At 34.6% G+C, this 20,284-nt stretch overlaps 1 protein-coding gene across 1 annotated transcript in view; it reads left to right on the top strand.

The window, feature by feature from the left end:
* Positions 1 to 20,284, top strand: part of LOC103595852 (transmembrane protein 117) — a 218,535-nt gene that overhangs the window by 43,172 nt on the left and 155,079 nt on the right. Inside the window, exon 2 of the mRNA XM_008579367.1 lies at positions 10,633 to 10,730. Coding sequence (XP_008577589.1) covers positions 10,633 to 10,730 — 98 coding nt within the window. The remainder of the gene's footprint in view (positions 1 to 10,632; positions 10,731 to 20,284) is intronic.

The following is a 20,284-nucleotide window of genomic DNA, read 5'->3' on the forward strand; positions in this document are numbered from 1 at the left end:
TCTGAGACATGCCCAGTTTCCTTACTTAATAATAAAACAGTCTGTGACTCATTGTAAATCAGTAGGGATCCAACAATAAGGTGCAATACATCACAAAAGCAATGCAGGCTATCATTGGAGGTAATAAGCAGGTACATTAATATTCATGCATTATGAAATCCTGGATATGCTTCTAAAAAGCTGTAGAATACATTCCAGGTTTAACGTTCAGCAGTAGATGTTCGCTAGTGATTTTTCAGATACTTCTTGTAGCAATTTATTCATGGCATCACTAAGTAATTTGGGAAACTTTCGACCATGATTTCCATTTACTTAATTGTATACTCAGCTAATATTTCTCCGTGAGTATGCATAATCCTTTCTGGCTAGAGCTTGGGTCTTTCTTTGTCCCAGCTGGAAGTGCTGTTGTGCAAGACTGATCATATATGCATGTCTGTGTTTGTGGTGTGGGTGTATATGGAGAGAGAGGGAGGGCAGCAAAAGAAAAAAACTACATGCAATGTCAGATATAGTATGGTATTTTCCTAGTGTCAAAGAAATGCAATTTCGATTTTGTTTCCATACAGAGTGATCTGAGAGGGTGTATAAGAAAATAATGTACAAAATTATAGCTACATAGGAAAAATAAATTCTATTGGTATGCAGTCAAGCTAAGCATCTATAATTAAAAATAGTTTACTGCATGTTATCAAATGACTAGAAAAGAGGAGATCGAATGTCCACATCACAAAGTTATGACTAAGTTTTACAATGATGAATATGCTAATTATCCTGATTGTTCATCCCACATTTATACATGTATTGAAGTATAATAAATATGTATAATCAATATTATACATGTTTATACCCCATAAATATGTATAATCAATACATTTCAATAAAAATAAAATAAATGTTATTCCGCATAAAATATGTGAATAAAGGCAGAAGCTTAACATATTAAAACTGAAAAAAAAGGAAAGTAATGCTGTGCTACAGTGCATGCAAAGCTACCCACAAAACAGGGCCACCACATAAGGATGTATATAGACCAAGCACTGTGCAACTCCAGAGGTCACCATTCTCCACCACCCAACTCCCCCCTCCAGAGTTGTATGACGTATCAACTCTGCAAATAAGGCGTATGAAAGTGTACTACAGTTCAGTTTTTAATATCTGTGATTAATATGCATCCTTATCTAGTTCATCTATAAATAAAGTCACAATGAAGTAGATATATCATGCACATGGATAATGTGAGTAAGCACACATCTTAGGCTTAATGCCCCTCTTATTTGAAATCATATTTGATTTCTCTCCTTTTCCAGGAGTGGACAAAGACTGCCAACTTTTGGGATCTTAACTATACATCCCCTGTGTCTTCTTACCTTTCCAGGCAGTGAAGGGACAGGGTTAGGAGGGAGAGAAATGCTGTTCTATAATGTACTAGTGCTGCTGCCACTGCTACTACCACCGCCTCCATTCACATTGTCACCATCACTAATCATTGGAGAGACTTGAAGTGAAGGACATTGAGAGAGCTACTTGAAGTGTGCTGTTTATTGTGGCCTTCTCCACTGGTCTGTTCTGTATCCCATGCTCCTTGATTCTTTTCTGTTCATCCATTCATGCATTTATCCATCTATTCATTCACTTATTCAATATAGAAATATCTACCGACAGCCTACATCATACTAGCTACTACACTAGATAATTGGGATGGAGTGTGAACAAAGCAAATAGAACCCTTGCCATCATGGAGCTTGTATGCTGGTAGAGAGTGTGGTGAGTGTATTTACAGGGTTAATTCAAGCATTTTAGATCTTTTGCATTTTATAATATCTCCCTTTCTGTTCATTGTATAGTTAGCTAGAATCAGGATCTTTTACTTTCTCCATATGTTATGTGAAGGATTTGTTCCATATCAATCTTTGTCATTTTATAATATCAGCCTCTGATGCATGGAGCTAGAGTTTTAGAAATATGTTGAAATTTCCTTGACATAATCTTTCAGGAATATCTCAATTCACATGAGGCCTGTTGCACTGCTGTTTGGTGATGAGAATATGTTTGCATCAGAAGAAGCCAAGATTCCATTAGAAAAGTTAGGATCCCAAGTAAGACATGAAAAAAAAAATCACAAGAAAACTCCATTTATCATAATGATGTTGAGTTTGTTATTGCTATGACCACCCCATACAAATAGGATAGACCCACACCCAAAATTTGTCCAGATGTTGAGACTAATGATGTCACACTTACACCAAGACGGTATGAAAAGATTTATTCCTTACACAGTGAGGCTTTCTAGGGCAAGTATGGAGGCTCCCAAGCAGGTCTGAAAATGGCTTGCTTGATAGAGCCTAGAAAGGAGACTGGTTTGGGGTTATTATGGTGTGTATGGGATGAAACCAGGGTGAGGATTTCCACACATGGTTTGAACTTCCTGCTGGTACTGAAGGAAGGATCTCCAGAAAAAAAAAAATTTTTTTTTAAAACTCAGCTTTCCTAGGTGTGAGGCAGAGGGGGCAAAAGGAGGGGTGAGGCTCAAGTTGTAAGCAGTCAAGTGACAACAAAAAAAGGAGTCCATAATGATATTGGGAGAAATTTTGGGATATATGGCTGTGGTATAAACAAAGACTTTGTATCAATATGCTTAGAAGCAGAGAAGTAAAATGAATAACTTGAAGAAATGCTGGAGCCCTGCCCCCATCTCTCCTTCTCTCCACTTTAAGTGCTGGTATTTCCTGGTTTGTAACCAATAACTCATAACTCATAGTCAGTGCTCATGCTATTCATAATGATAAGCAGTTTCTTCTCTTGGCTGAATATGTGAAGATGCTCTTATTTTGATGCTGGCTTTGCTATTGGTAAATTAATATATCCTGAACCATATTTTTTGGGGAAGCAAATGTCCTCAAACATAAAATCTGCTTTTACAAATTAAAAGAAATTCAGTAACTTTCCATCCTGTCCTTGAATGAACCACCATAAGGAATTTCAATGCACATGCCAACATACGGGTTCCCTTGGTATTGAAAGCTTGGCACTAATTGCCTATGCATGCTTAGTAAGTGCCAAATCCTGGCTTATAATTCCATCTAAAGAATTTATCTACAAATGGTGTACCTGTATATGACCATAGCCTCAACAAAATCTGAATAAAAATGGCATCAACAAAGTCAGGAAAAGAACACTTCGGTGATGGGGCAATACTTTACTAAATGTCTCTATGAACTTTCTTAGGTGGACAAGGAACTAAAAAAAAATTGGCTATGATAACAACAATACCAGGATCTTTATCCAAGCATTTAAGATATAATTAAAAAATCTATGAACACTATCTATTGCTGGTGACATATTTTGCTGTGATTTTTATGAAATGTGAGACACTACCAAATTGGGACAGCATTATCTCTTTAAGAGAAGAGATAAAAACTCTACTTCCTAAATGCTATCACAGAATTTAGCATTCCATTTACTAAACACTTTATGTTTCATTTATATCATAAATATGGGTAGCCAAATAACCTAACTAAATGTTTATATTACCACATGTGCTGAAAATTATCTCTCAGGAAAGCTGGCTGCCTTATGTTCAAATTCCTACAAAATCTCATATTTTTAATTTAATTATTTTATTTTGAACAAAGTTGTATTTGGGGAAGACACTAATCAAAAACATTGTTAGTTAAAAACTGACTTTGAATGCTATTTAGGTCATCTGATGGATATTGTTCAAAGAAGGAGACAAACATATCACAGATGTAGTAATTATTTTTAGTGGTATATAGCCTCAAAATTTCCAAAAATATGTGCCATTGCATATAAGCGTCTCAGTGATCACTTTAAATAGCAATACAGAATTTTTGTTTTAAAATATGGAGGTTTGCATGTTATCAAGTGAGTAGAAAAGAGATTAAATGTTCACATCACACAGAAAGAATTAAGTCTTGCAGTGATGAATATGCTGATTACCCTGATTTGATCATCACACATTGTATACGTGTTTTGAAATATAACTCTGTACCCCATAAATATGTCCAACCAATATGTTTCAATAAAATAAATAAATAAAATAAGTGCATTTTGGAAGTCAACCAAAAGAACATGGTGAACAAGAATCAAAGACCCTAACTTTATCTTAAGTAAGACTAAATGATGTTTCTTACTTTGAAGCACAATCTATGATGGAGTGTTGCCAAGTGTAGTGACAGTCAATTGTTTCAAGACAATGCTAAGAGGAGACATGCTGGCTACTGATCAATGGCAAAGTTAGCAAAAGACAGTTCTCCAAGGTAGGTGTCACACCCTACAAGGCCTGGAACAGTGGGAATGGAGTGTGCTGGCTGAGAGTGGGTCTTGCCTCCATTCCATGTGAACCTCTTGCACAGAACGAGTCCAGGAAAAACTCTTCTCATTCCAGGGTGGCCAATCCCAAAGGCACGAGCATGAGAATTTTGTTACTAAGAATAAAAGAGGAAGACAATAACAGGAAAATCCAAGAGAAAGTCGGGAGCCCTCCACCAGAACAATGTTGCCAGTGACTGGAAAAAAACGGTGACCAAAAATATCCTAAGGAGTTAAAAAGGTATTAGTGCAGTAATTGTTTATATAAGATAGGGTTTCAAAGCAATGGTATAGGAATTCAGAGAGGATAGTGTGAGACCATAGAAAGTGAGACAAAAGATGGTAGACTCAGGAAAGAAATGTGGAAAGGAGAAAATCAGAGAAATAAAGGTCAAATTTTAATCTCTACGAACATTAATTGACACACCTCAAATTCCACAGTTTTGAGTGAGCAAAATTAAAGGTTAAAAAGGAGTGTACACATAGAAGACAGAGAAAACCAGCATATACGTAAGTGTTGTTCCTAAAGGATAGAACTAAAATAATGGAAAAGTAAGATTTCAAAAAGACTTAAGAGAGTAAAGGAAAACTTGAATCTTTAGATTGAATGGGCAAATAGTGCCTAGAATAATGACAGGCAGCAATCAATAAATGTAGCAAAAGTATTACACTTCAGATACAAAAAGAATACTTTGGAAATCCAAGCAATAAAACCAATTCACCTGTAAAGATGGAAAAAAAATTCCAGGTTTTAGTTTTCTCAGATTTCTTTTTGGCATCACTCAACAGTGTTAAGACAGTGAAGTGATGCCCTCGGTTGCTAAGAAAAAAAATGTGACCCCCAAATTTTTCACTCAACCTAATTATTTAGCCAAGTATAAAGAAAATAAAGAATTTGATTGTAGGCTACGTTGTTCTCATGTACCTTCCTGAGGATTTATTGGAAAAGTTCAGACATTGGAAGTAGTGGACAAACTCTAGCAGAAGTACTGGAAAAGATCATTGAATCCATTTAATTGGAGGGTCAAGGTGAAAAGAAATGCATGGCTTCTGGTTATAAAGCAGAATGTAGAATATTTGCAAATCCTAACAACACAGAAATGATATATGGTCTAAGAAAGTATGTTATTTTTATTTTCTTATCTTTTATAGATGGGGGAAGAACATATTTAAAGACTATAAATAAAACAGGGATATAAGATATTCAATGAGTAAAAAAGTTAATAGGAAAAATAATATAATAAAATAAAGTGGTGGAGGAGAAGAGGGAGAGGAAGAGAAATAAAACAATCTTGTCAATGCTCATAGTAGGGAATAATTAAAATCTAAAGAAATAGTAAGTTCATACCTTAAATGAAGTTTAATTATAAAGGTAATAATTAGGACAAAATAGAAACCTTCTGTATTTCAAAAGAATGCACATAAAAAAGCATGGAGAAAGGCTAAGCAAAGAAGAAACTATATAAACAGCTATATCTGTAGAGAAGTTGCAAAATTGTATGCTATTATTTAAACAAAATTTTGTGTATATGTATGTTCATTAATATCCTTAATGTATCTGCTTGTTTATTAATAGTACTTTTTTTTCCTCTTAAGGTGCTTCACTAAGTAGTGCCTACCGTAAGAGGGGCACTATATAGGCCTAGTAATTGTTGTTATAGTATGGTCTTTTATCCCTAATCAATCAATATTTTACATTAATATCCACATGCTTACTATAAAACTATATTAAATAAGACTATGAATATAGTATATGTAGTACCTGCATGTAAATACCTTTCAATCAGCCTAATAAGACTGGCAAAATTAGGGAATGATAGAAAATACAGATCAATGCTCAGTTATGTTACACAAGTCCCCTATGCAGCCTTTTTAGATAATTGCAGGCTTTGGTGACCTCCCTTCCCTTCAATTTATAACAGCAATTTTAGATTACATCATATTTTAACATTACAAGGGTACTTCAAAAAGTTGATGGAAGGAATCATACTATCTTTTAATTCTACTTTTCCACAAGTGTTTTGAAGCACCCTTGTACATTATGGCTTTGTCATTTTCTAATAGTTTAGTATGTTATGGTCTTGTCTTTGCACAAGAGATGAGATTGATTGTCAAGCTTTTGGACTCTAAATCCGGTTTGCGATGCATTACTTATATGATGCAAAATGATTGGATAGAAGTCCCAATGTCAACAATAACAAATCAATAATTACTGTAACACCTGCTAATTTATCTTGCGTGCTCATAGATGATGAATAAGAAATTGTGGCACAGAGAGGTTAATTACTCTATCCTAAGTTAACAGCTAGTGAGAGACAAAGTTAGGATTAGAACCGAGCCAGGCTGGCTCCAGTACTGTTGCACATACTAGTACGTTAGGCCTGTGACCTTGCCCTGTTATTTCACCTCGCTGACTTCACTTTCTGCATTGGTGAAAGGTGGAAAAACATGACTTATTTTATAAAGCTGCTGTGACAATTAATAAGAAAAGTACATTTAAGAGCTTTGCAATCCATGAAACTTATGGTAAATACAATGTGTGACTGTCATCGTTGCTATTTTCATGCTACCGTGGTCACCATAGCATTATGTAGGCTCAACTTACAAAGGAACAAAGATTTCAGTTACATTCCTGTAGAGATAAATTGTTTTTTACGATCATTTACTGACTGTTAAACTTCAAACTTCATGTTCTTGCTCAGATTGCACAATACCCATGCCAAAAATACCTTATGCTCTACTGAGAAAGACTACCTGACAAGGCATAATGTATTAAGTGCCATAATGAAGTTCTGAGTTTTGTGCAGAGGCATAGTAGAGAAGAAAGAGAAAGAGAAGAATTGTGAGACTCAAAGAGTTAAACATCTTTCACCCAGCTTGGAAAGAAAGACCTGCAATTTCAAATTCTAGTATCTTTCTGTGGGAGAAGCATCAACGGGTTTTGTATTGTATTTATGCTACACAACAACCTTTTTGTATCATCCTGTCTCCCTTTCATGCATCTTTTCCCACAATGACTGTCCTTGACTAACACCAGAAATGAATTTGATTTCTCTAATGCAGAAGGTAATTGGATTTTTCCTTATTGAATGCATCCCTTTAATGACTGTTTCTGCTTTTGCCAATTTAGCAGCAAGTGACCTGACATTGATCTGATGATATGACTTAAAATAAAGAGTTGGAGCTGAGGGTGAAAAAAAAACAGCTATCTGGCATCAGAAAGAATTTTTTTTTTTGCCTCATCTTGCCATTTTCCTGAGAAAATGCTTTATCCTTGAATGTCATTTTTACAAACATGCTGCTGTAATAATTGGTCATACAGCCACAGATTGCCTCCTTCTAGAAAGTATGACAAGTATTTCACAGAAAGTGCCCTGGAGAAAACATTGAAAATTGAATAAAAGCCACCCAGTAATCATTCTGTTCCTTGAAAATATTCATTACCATGCAGACTCTTTCTGAAACAGGGTAAATATTGCTGAACAGAATTAATTAAATCTTTTAAAATGCTGGTGAAACAGGAAGTATGTATTTAAGTATTTATTTATTTAACCTTGAGGTTTTGTTAAAATATTTGACACAAGAATTGTTATTCAAGAAGGTTATGAAGGATCAGTGTTGAAATTATTATATTTAGAAGACTAGCAATTCTTTCCTCAAGGGAAGTTATAATATAAAGCTCTTTTTATGCCCAAGAATATTTAGGATCTAAATTACTCTACTTTTGCATTTATTCATTTTTTTAGTAACAATATAATTCACTTGATTCATAGTTAATTTTTATTCTATCATCTTCCCTTTCCTCATTTTGATAAATACCATGAATTATTTTTGATGGAAATACAATCCATGGGCATTAGTTTGAGTGAGAAAATACAGTCCTGTAATTTTAAAGGTTTAAGAAGAGAATAAATAGATTAGAAAATTATCACGAACCAGTTTCTTTTTAAAAATAAATAAAACAAGTGTTTTTCCTTTGCAAATTCTCAATATTAGTTGCATTCCCATTTATCAAAATGATTGTTTTAAGAAATTAACTGAGAGTTTGTATTAAAATCACTTATGATTGTTGAATCTTCTCAAATTCATTGGTGAAGCCACATCACATAAAATTGTTGTAGACCCTAAATTATACAGAACTGATGTGAATCTGCAGTTAGTAAATGAAGGTCAGTGAATTAATTTTGGTTCTCATCAACCTAGAGAATCATGAGAACCCTATTCCTAGAAATGACACTGAAAGAGACTATAAAGAAGAATTAAGATAAAATCATTCCTGGAGACTGGGCTCCTTTTCTATTCTTCTCATTGCAACTTAGATGAGCATTTGAAGCATTGGCATGCCAATGAAAGTTTCCAGAGAACATTTCTTGAATGCTGTGTAGCACAATGAGATGGACTTGCTTTAGAATTGATGTGGCTTCCACAAGAAGTCCAGTACCGTTGAAGGGGTCACTGATCCAGAAGGACTCCCCACTGAATCACGATCTTTCTTCATAAATGATTAAATCTCATCTATTTCAAGGCGAGCGTTGGAAGTTACACTTTAATGCAATGTTAAAGCTTTAAAGGCAAGAGAAAAAATCTATTTCAATGGATGATTAAAATAAATTCTTTCTTAACTTATTCCATATCAGTTTTCTTAATTTTGAATCTGTTTTGTTTGTTTGTATCTGAACATTATTAATCAAAATCATAATCAATGGGATAATATCCTCTTCCCTTGAAGGGAAGATAGATTATTTGGAAAAGTGGAAAAAATTTCCCATTTTTTTTTTTTTGAGAAAGAAGGAAATATATTGCCTACCCCCATAAGATTTTAAAATGCTTTTTTAATAGGTTACCTATTTATGATACTTTGGACATTTGCCAAAACCATTAATATGCAATGTGGTTAATGAGCAATTTACTTTGTTAATGGATCTTTAAAAACAAGCATTTATATCTTAGTTTGTTTTGTAATTTCTTCTTTGGGCAAATATTTTGGTCTATTGTGTAAAAGATCCTTAGACATTAGAAAAGATACAAAGATAAGTTTTCACCTTCAAAGATTTTGACGCATAGTGGAGAGAGAAAAAGGTGTAGGTAGGTAAGTAAAATAGAAAAGTGGAAAGTGATACATACCATGAGAAGGATGGATCAAGAACTACAAGTTCTCTTCCAGTTGGAGAGAACAGTGGAGATATCACAGTGGTAACATGACTTTACTTGGGTCTCAGAAGATGGGCAGAATCTGCATGTGAAAAAAAAGAGAAAAAATAATTTTGGAAGAATAAGAATTACAAGTGGGAGGATGCTTTCTAATTAGGATAAATACACCATTGTTGGGAAAATAGAATGGTTTGGTCAGGACCCTCACCTCGGGTCCAGTTGGGTGTGGTTCAGCACATCCTTTGTAAACAAATTGTGTGTGTGTGTGTGTGTGTTGTGTGTGTGTAGTTAGTGTGCATGCACACCAATGTATCTTTTTAGTTTTTTTGCTATTCTTGTGTTCTTCAGAGTTTGTGAAGCAGGCTGGCTGAGTACTGTCTCGGGCAGCTGCCACTGCCTGGGCAGCCATGCTTTCCAACCTACAGCTTCCAAGGACCTGTTTGCCGGTTACCTGGCTCATAGGTCTGCATGTAAGGGGTCTGGTGACCCAGCCTGGCATGTGAGGGGTCTGGGGACCCAGCCTGGCCTGTGAAGGGTTTGTGACCCAGTCTGTGAATGGGCTTGAGGGGTCTGTGAGGTCCAGGCCCAGCCCTAACTCGACAATTTGCATCAAAACAGGATTAAGAGCCCGACAGCCATAAAACTGTGTACAGTACTAAACTGAACATATAGTTGGAGTAAACAAAAAGAGAAAAAGAAAAGATAATATTTTGACTAATGTATGCCATTAAAATCTAGACACATTAGGAAATATTTGGATTTTGGAGTTCCTGATTTAGAAAAACTTAAAAAGAATCTGGTATTTTATTTGTTGTATATGTTTTTATTTGTTATATGTGTTTCTTTTCTATGGAGATGTTAAGATTCAAAGGTACCTTCTTATATAAGGTAATCATAATTGATATTTAAAAAAGCAGTATCAGTATTTGACGTGTTGAATGACCTTCAATGTGCTCATTCAGTATGTAAAATCAAACTATTAAAGTTTCTGATTGAACCAAGTACATTCTTTTAATCTTTGTCTCTTCATATATCCTAATGCTAAAATATATACATATTCTAATCTCAATAGGATGTAAATTATAGGTTTATATGTAAATTTGAACTTAAGATTTATGAAAATGTTAAGTAAGTTTCTTTTCCTTGCTCCAGGTCACTGATATGATGCTTCAAGACAAGCCCTATCCTGATTGGGGAAAATCCGCAAGAGCTTTCTGGAAGAAAGGAAATGTTAGGATCATTTTATTCTGGTAGGAAATTATTTTATTTATTTATGCATTGCCTCATTCATTAAAGGACATGAGTTGGATGTAATTTTTTTTTTTTTTTTTTGCTACTGGCCAGTATGGGATCTGAACCCATGACCTTGGTGTTACAAGGCTGCATGCTAACCAACTGAGCTAACCAACCAGTTCCTGAGTTGGATGTTATTTTATAGTTTATAGAATTGTATCTAGAGAAGTATTTTTCGTGGCTACTATTCTCCATTAAACATTTACCCTAATTATTTTATGTATTAATTTCTGCTTGCATATTATTGCATATACACATGTATAAGGGAGAAGTTTTATTAATACAGTGATGCACTTAAAATTTCACCAGAGGTAAGTAGGTTTTTGACTCAGCAAAAACAAGCTGTAATTTTCATCAGTGAAATCTGATATATAAAACTGTCTCCTGTAAATACTAAATTGGCCAGTATATTTGACAGGATATGATTTTGCTCTGAAGAAGTGGTACAGAGAAGGAACCGCTTCGCAAATCATGTCTGGCTCATTGGCATGTTTTTTATATTGTTTCCTTTAGCTCTCCAGTCCAATCATTGCAATTAAAAAAAATCCATGTCTTATGGAACTTTGTTTTTTTGTGGAGTCACCATTATTTAGTGTACTTGAATGTGTTTAAACAGAAAAGATATGAACATAGAGACAGCAAGAAGTGTTCTTTCATCTGACTGTGAGCACAGTGATTTGACCTATGTGAAAAATTACGTGCACTAACACTCAGAAACGTAATTGATGATAGCTTGTGCTGGCGAATTCCACCTGCCCTTTGAAATGAAAGAAAAAGTAGTTTATTTTTGGATTTAATTCTGGGTGTTGATATTTTTAATACATAAAAGCTACCAAAAAGTCATAGTAACTAAGTACTTGGGGAAAATATACACTCTGTTATCTTTAGTGCTTTAGCACTATCATTAAATGTTGCCAGAGATATATGACATTTTGAACTCAATTTTTAGCAAGTAAACAGAAGTGGATTTTTCAATAATGTAAAAATGAATATGATTTTGTAGATGTTCATTCATACGTTGTCTCTATGAGTCAAGTGTGGCATGTTTTTGTGGTGCTACTTAACCTGCATAGTTTTTCCTGTTTGCAAGCTTCCCATATTAGCTTGTCTGAATATTACACAGTATAATAATTATAGCAGATATTTATTGAGGGTATGTTTTGCTTCAGGCACTAGGCTAAGGACTTGACATTCTGTGTATTTACTCATTTAATCCTGACAGCCCTATAAGGTAGGTGTTATTATGGGCATAGGTCTCTGACTGCAGAGCCCCAGATCTTAATCATTAAAATAGACTACCTCTAGGAGAATAAAGGATACATCCTCGGTGTGCAAATTTCCAAACAATTATTTTCGGTTATGTTTTTGCTAAATAAGAACATGGGATTCTGGGGAAACTCTCCACCCTACAGAATTCTCTACAGGGGTTCTAAGAATCATAATTTGAAAGAAGATAGACTGTAAGTGTTTATGTACAATCTCTCTTAAAACAATCTCTGTTTACTGTGTTTACACACATTTTGTATTAGTTAATGTATCTTCAATGTCAGCCCATTGATTATCTTTCACTGCCAATTATCCAGGTCACACACACTTTGCAAAGGTAAGCCATACATATAGTAATCTGAGGCCCCTGTAACTGTTGTGTAAACTAATCTTAAACAAGTGCTGTTTCAGAGCCGAGGAATCCATGCTAGATTTTTCCTGAAGCGTCTTCATTCATTTTTCATTGGACATTATTATTCAGGTCTATTTGTTATCAACCTCTTACACAAATAGGTTTAATTTTGCTGTATGTGATAAAATAGCCCCAATGGGTAAGCTAGAGCATAGTTTAAATGTTGTAAAAATAAAAAATTAATTAGTCACTGACAGATAATATTCTTACTGAAATGGAGAGCAAACTAAAGTGCACACTTATTCTTGTAGTCTTGGTTCTATAAAATTATTAATAATTAGATAATGCATTTGAGAGGTGGTTTTTCACTGTTATATTTCAAAAGTAGTATTTCATAAAATAACTGAAGAAAAATGTAAATGCTACTTTAAAAATATTTTTTAAAATTTTATCCATGTCTATATGGCTAAATTATCTCTTTTTTATTCAAAATATTTTAACATTTACTTGTACATATTTTAGGGGCACAGTATGTTGTTTCAAAACATGCATATACTGCACAATGATTTACTTGTCTTGATAACAGTACTCATAGTTTTAAAAAAAGGAAAACTCAATGCAAAAAGTTGATTATGGAAATTATGTGAGAAGCAAAGAAATCTTCCTTTTTGTTTATACTTTTCAGGTAAAAAGGATTTAGCAAGTATAAAGGGCATTTTCTTTTTTTTTTTTTTTTAGCCCTTGGAGATAAAATGTAGAAACCATTGGCAAGGTTTTAGATTAAATAAGAGAGTATTTACATACTATGTGTCACCCACTCAATAAGGAGTGATTTCTTTTGATTTTCCTCTAATTAAGAAAAGAGATACTAGTGTGAAAAATCTCTGGTGATGAAGATATTTTGCAAAGGAAATCTTTCATAAATTGCAGTGTGATTACGTGCAGTAGCTTGAACAGTACAACATGCAATTTTGTTCTAGTAAACTTACCTCTTACGTACTTATAGCTGCTTTAACTCATAAACGCCTGGCAGAAACTATATTGTTAGCAACTGTGTGGCTGAGTTCTTCTTTTACTCCTAGTGGTAGGAGTCTCTACATTGAACAAAGTAGTTCCTATTTTTTCCTGTAATTGTGTAAAGATGAGGCTGCTATATCACCTGGATGTTCATATCAGGAAGGAAACTAACTTATGGATGTATTTGAAAATACTAAATGGGAAAGGAAGAAATATTCATAGATTTCTTCCAAAGCCCTTTCTCCAGTCCTTTTGATAATTAAAAAAAAAAAATAAAGATCTAAGAATCTAAATCCTATGTGAATGCCATATACTCATCGAACTTTTCAGAGGGGCTACCAAAACATTTTCACTACCTTGTGTCTGAAGTAAAAGAACAAATACATAAAGAACAAGTAATATGATGTTCATGTTAGCTCCCATCTCCCTGTTTATTTCTTAGAGTCACAATTTGTGTGCTTTTGATGGGAAACGTCTTGGGATGATGTTCCCAAAGGCTTAGCCTTAAAAAATATATATATGGGGGACACTCTTCTGTGATTAGTAGAGGAATTGGCAGGGGAAGGAACTAGGAGATCTGATGGTCATTAGGGCTCCACAAATACTCCAGTTCTTCATCTTCCAGACACATTTTTCTGCCTCATCTGATCACACGACTTGCTTTGACCAATAAAAAGGTGAATAAAAGTGGGATGTACCACATTTAGGCAGAAGCATGTAATTGTCAATGAGAAGCACTGAAGGGAGCTCTTTCCTCAGTAGCAATTATGGAAACTCATGTCCAGCTGAAGCCAGATGACCAGGATAAACCAAACATCCTTAACAACACAGAGGACCTGTAGTGTGAGTGAGAAATAATCCTTTGTGGTGTTAAGCCACTGAGATTTAGGGTATTGTTTGATACTTTAACATAAACTAGCCCATCATTTTGTATACATAACAGAAAGATCACATTTGTGTCTTAAGGGCTGGGCAGCAAATGGCAAGAAAATTGATGATAGAGACTGGAAAGACAAAAATCCAAGTATTACAGTGGCAAAGCATTTTGTAAAAACTGTGGTCTGTGATTACTTGGAAGCTCAAGGAGAAGTTGCAAAGCAAAATGCTCATAGTGTGTTGCTGTGTGGACCTGTTTACAGCTGTGCACTTCTGTTCCATTTTTGTACATAAAGAGGATTCTACTTTAATTTTAGGGGTGAGCAGTGTCTTATATTTTAAGATTCCTTTTTCTAGCACTATAAATGTTTGGAAGGGCATCTCCTGGTCATGATTATCTTAATTCTTAACTGGGAAACATATGTAGCCTCAGATGTTTTTCCTGCTTTGAACATCATAGTTATTAAAGTCTAACGAAAGGAACTTAGTTGTTTAACTTTGACCAGACAAGAGTTAATCAAGAAACTATTATTATCTTAGTAAGTGTTAAATATGGTGTGGGAGAGTAACATGATAATAATAAAAATATAACAAGGTAATTTTTAAAAAGACAAGAATCAGAGAAAATATCAGGCAGAGGAGTTTTAGTAACAGTTCTGCAAATATCTGATTATGTGATCTGTATAACTACTTTAGATTTCCGTTTTCATTTGCATAAGGGATGTGTTTTGTTAATCTTCAGTCCCTTTCAGCTCTATAATGCCATTTTCTGTTGTAAGCTTAAAATGCTGAAGAGGGAATAATTCTGTTCTGTTTTGCTCCAGAGGGCAAAATATGGACCAATGAATGTAAACTACATGGAATCAGACTTTATCTTCATATATGAAAGAATTCCTTAACTATGAGAGCCTCTCAATGTTGAATGAGGCTTCCTAGTGAAGTCTTGAATTCCCCAGCAGTAGAAGCATTTCTACAAAGGCTAGATAACAATCTATCAGGAATATTATACAAGGATTTTCACATCGAATAAGATAAAAAATAAATCACTTATATATTTCTGTCAAACTTGAAGATTCTATTACTCTATAATTTTAACTAGAAAAAGTATTGCATATTTTCTACTTTACAATACAGAAAATAGTAATTATAATTTAATGAACTTTGTATAATTCTATCTCAATATGTCTCTTTAAGCAATTATCTATCCCTAATTAAAAACTGCCTCTGAAATTGAGGAAAAACAGAATGGTTTTAGTCAAAATCATATAACTATACCAATTATATCAATTACCTTAACTTTAAACACAGCACTAAGTTAACAAGTTCTTACTTAAGTCTGGCTACTTACAGACTATCTAAACAGAGAGATGCAAGGATGTGCTTCAACTAGCTTTCTTGCTAATGTATGATTCCTACTTCTAGAGAAAAGGTGACTGATGTTGGATTACTTTGTTGTTATATTATATGGAGATGTTTGTTAAAAATAAATTTTATGTTTATGCCTGAGATTTTACCCTCAAGCATATATTTATGCCTGAGCATTAACAGAATCCCGAGCCCTTTTAGATGTAATATTGCTGAGTTAAGAACAGCCATGTTTTTATTAACTTACTTAAGTAAATAATTATTAAATGCTGAATACAATGGAGAATTAGTTGTCAGGAGTGCAGACCTGAGCCTCCTGCCTGGCTTTCAGTCCTGGCTTCATTGCTTACTGTTGTGTGCTAATTATTGCGATTTTGTCCTCACTCCTTGCTGTTACAAGCACCAGGTACTCTCCATGGTGCTGAGAATAGAACTTTGAAAGAAAAAATAAGGACTTTGACTGTGTAACTTTTAGTCTAGTGATAAATAACAGGGAGAAAAACAAGAGGCAGTACCAACCATGGGCATGGGTGCTGTGATGTGGTTCTAAGTGAACTCTAGGGTTGGGTTTATAAAGGAGCTGGAGCTAGAGCTAGAGTGCAATCACCACATAAGCAGGAGCCAGACAAGAGGAGACGTGGTGGTTGGTTAGGTGAGTGGAGTGAAAGAGTGAGAAGTCAAGGGTAGCACTGAGTGTTTAGGCTTGGGCAACTGAATGGATGATTATACTATCTACTGAGATAGGAGATAATGGCAGATGAGCAAGTCTTGTGAGTCCAGACTTGAACACATTGAACTTGATGTGCTTATGGATATACCTAATAAGCAATTCTTTATATGGATGTGGAGCTTGGGAGTGAGGCTTGAGACAGAAATATAGCTATAATTATCTCTAAATGGTGTTATCTTCATGTAGACTGTGTTTGAAGGAATGTGGTGGGTGCAGAGTGAGAATAAATCTACTAGGATAAAACTTGTAGAGCTCTTTTATTTAGGAACCAGCAGGAGGGATTCTACAAAGAAGGCAGAGAAAGAATGGATGGAAAAAATGAAAAACCAGAAAAGTGTATGTCATAGATGTCAAAAGAAGAGACTTTATCAAGAAACATGGCAAAGTCAACAGTCAAATGCCAGCAATACATCAAATTAGATCAAAATGCAAAGCTTCCAAGGGACTTAACTCTAAGAATACCATCAGTGGTGACCCTGGCAAGAGTGGTTCTGGAACAGTACTGATAGAAGCCAAACTTGATCTAGGCTGAGCCATAATTAGAAGAGGAGGAAGTGGGAGCAATGAATGTAGCTGGAAGGTGAGATAGAAGATTGGAGGGACATATGAATTAGAAATGAATATTCCCTAGATGAAATTAAATGTATTTACTCATTTGTCCATTTACTGATTTGTCTTGTCCATAGCATAATCATTTTTGTTTGAGAAAAAGAGCTCATTTTGAATTGTTTGCTGCACAGGTATTGAATTAAAGCATCATTAAATTCTGTGGTGAAAATTTACTGTGTGTGTAACTCTCATTTTTTAGGAGAAAGGGAGAGAATAAATAGTTCATAAGGTTTTAAATTAGAATACCCTTAAAAGTTTAAAGAAATGCATTAAAGTTGAATTGGTGATTAAGTTCTTTACATATTTCTGCTTATATCACAGAGAGCAGGCAATAGCATCTTACTGTGTCCCTAGGACTTAGCACAGTGCCTGACATAGCAAGCATTACATGCATTCTTATTGAGTTAATTACTTCAGAGATGACTTTCAAATCTACCATACTCTATGATATTTCTGAAAATTAATTCAGATAGAGGACTTCATTGAAAATGTTAAAAGGATCATTTAAAGTATTTTCACTTTGTGATTAATAAATGCTTTATAAGATTTATAATGCATATGAGTTTATTTTTTCTGGAAAAAATGTTAGAAATACTTATTTTCAGTACTTAAAAAAACTATCTTGATCCTAAATAATGCACTCTACTTCAAACTGAAGAGCTTATTAAAATACTGTGGGATGTATAACTGTGAAAATACAACATCGTCTTCCACCGACCCTGAAAGTTTTTGTCTTAGAGATCTTTTTTTCATTCCCCAAAGGGGAGTGACGTTTAAGAAAAATTAGATAGGCTGGTCTTAAATTGCTTAAATTGCTCCCCCTTCATAGCCCTTCCTTGAAATTGCTAAAGCCAGGAATAGCAACACTGAGCCCAAGAACAATCCTTGGATTTATGAAGTTTTGAAAGAAAATGATCTTTAATAAAGGCTTGGGAATACTGCATAGTTTCTCTGTATAATAGTTATTTGTAAAATACAGTTATTTCTCTTTAGTCTTAAATTTGCTTGTTGAATGGAATACTCCCCTGAGCCATGCAGCCTAAGTCATACTTATTATGTTTCTAACGTATGAGTCATGTTTTCAAAGGTCTCTGAGTTCACAAATCATAGTATAAATGCACAAATTTAAAATAGAAACAATAAATTCTAGAAGAAAGAAAACAACATTTTACTAAGTTTAGTGGCTCAATCCCTTTCGGTAGTGTGGGAAATCTCTGCCTATCTTTTGATTCTTTCCCATGATGATGCCCTGCTCCTGCCAGCTTTTGTAGACTGAAAATGCAGGTCTTTCACACTAACACAACTCCAAATATTACTATGGCTTGACCTGTTAGAAAGCACAGATATTTTCACTCTTGCTATATTTCCCTACATCTTCCAGTGACTATTAGAGTAATACTTTGAGGTATTTATCATCATCCTGCAAATATTCATAAAGTGTGTCTCAGTGAGTAAATAATGGTTTTTGCTGGCATAAAAGTCTCCATTTTTTTTTAAAAAAGTGTTTAGTTTTGTGTGCTTTGACCAAAATCTGCCTGTTAGCATTAAGATACTCTATTCAGGGAGCAATTATATCAGAATGGATGTCGTTCTTTGTTTAAGTCACTCTGATTATAGCTATACACCAGCTTTTTGCAGGTTGAATGGGAGAACAATGAAGCCTCCGTGTTACCAAGGCTCAGCTGGTTGCTTAGTGCTCATGATTCACTGTCATTCAGATCTGGTTCACATATTTTTGTGCTACATAAGTTACTGTTGGAAACTCACAACTTATTGGTTTTCAAACCAGAATTCCTAGTTACTAATACTCCAAAGTCCTCTACAGGGCGACTCAGTTACCATTATTAAGTGAAAGTGAATCATTATTGGTTTTGTGAAAGACAGATCAGAACTAAGGAAGGTGGAGAGCACATGGGAGGTGACATCCAAGACATGTTGAGGTCTGTGACAGTCCCCATCAATGAACAGTCTCTCCCTGAGATCACACTGCTACTGTTACCCAAATCCAGAGTGAATTCCCCTCAACAGTGCTGGTTCCATAATGCCAGCTTTTGTATTCAGAATTTCCTTTTCTTACTTTTCCCCTGCTGGCCAGAGATTCCTTTGTGAATGCTGTCTTCCTTCAGAAGAAGGGATGGATGCATTAACTGTATCGAAGGTGGAAATGCCTTGATATTTGTTTTTGCATCTAGGAAGTTTCCTGACAAACTAGAAGTAGGATGTATAGGAAGGTGTCACAGATCAGATTAGCCCATCTCTGATTTCATTCTCACAGAGGTTATATAAAACCCAATTATAATGGTTGGGCATATGAATGCCTCAGGTTTCAGAAAACAAAGAGGAACCAATGTCTCTGTGTAAGCTGGGCAAAGTTTGCTATTGAGTCAGAGAGAAATATAAGCTTGCCTCATTTGTTCATTTTATTCATCCGTTTATTTATTTGTTTATTTTTAGTTATTTTTAATTGCATAATAATTGTACATATTTATGGAGTATAGTGTGCTACTTTGATTTATGTATACAATGTGTAATGGTCAAATTAAGGTAGGCAGCATATCCATCACCTCAAACATTTATAATTTCTTTGTTTTGGGAACATTCAACATCCTTTCTTCTAGCTATTAGAATATATACAATAAATTATTTTCAACTATAGTTCCCTATTCTAGGACACCAGTATTGATTCCTTCTGTCTAGCTGTAATTTTTTGTTTGTTAACTAACCTCTCCCTCTACCCTCTTTTCCCAGTCCTTCCCAGCTTCTAGTAAATATTATTCTACTCTCTGATTCTGAGATCAACTTTTTTAGCTTCCATACATGAGTGAGAACATGTGGTATTTATCTACTTGTTGACTGTGTTAGGCATTCTACTCGTAATGCAACAGTAAACAAGAAACATACACCCTGATAAACAAACATGCAAAAATCCTCAACAAAATTCTAGCCAAATTCAACAGTACATTATAAGAATCATATACCAAGGTCAAGTGGAATTTATAGCTGGGATGTAGGATGATTCAACCTATGTAAATCAATCAATTTGATTACACTGCATTTACAGAATGAAGGATAAAAACCACATGATCATTCAAATAGATGCATAAGCATTTGACAAAATTCAACATGTTTTTGTGATAAAACTCTACAAACTAGGTACAGAGGGAAAGTACTTCAACATAATATATGCCAATATATGAAAATTCTGCAGTTAACATCATACTCAATGGTGAAAAACTGAAAGCATTTCCTCTAAACAAGGCAAGGATGACCACACGCCCCACTTGTATTCAACATAG

The sequence above is a fragment of the Galeopterus variegatus genome, unplaced genomic scaffold (assembly GCF_000696425.1).
Source record: "Galeopterus variegatus unplaced genomic scaffold, G_variegatus-3.0.2 Scaffold1867, whole genome shotgun sequence".
Lineage (NCBI taxonomy): Eukaryota > Metazoa > Chordata > Mammalia > Dermoptera > Cynocephalidae > Galeopterus > Galeopterus variegatus.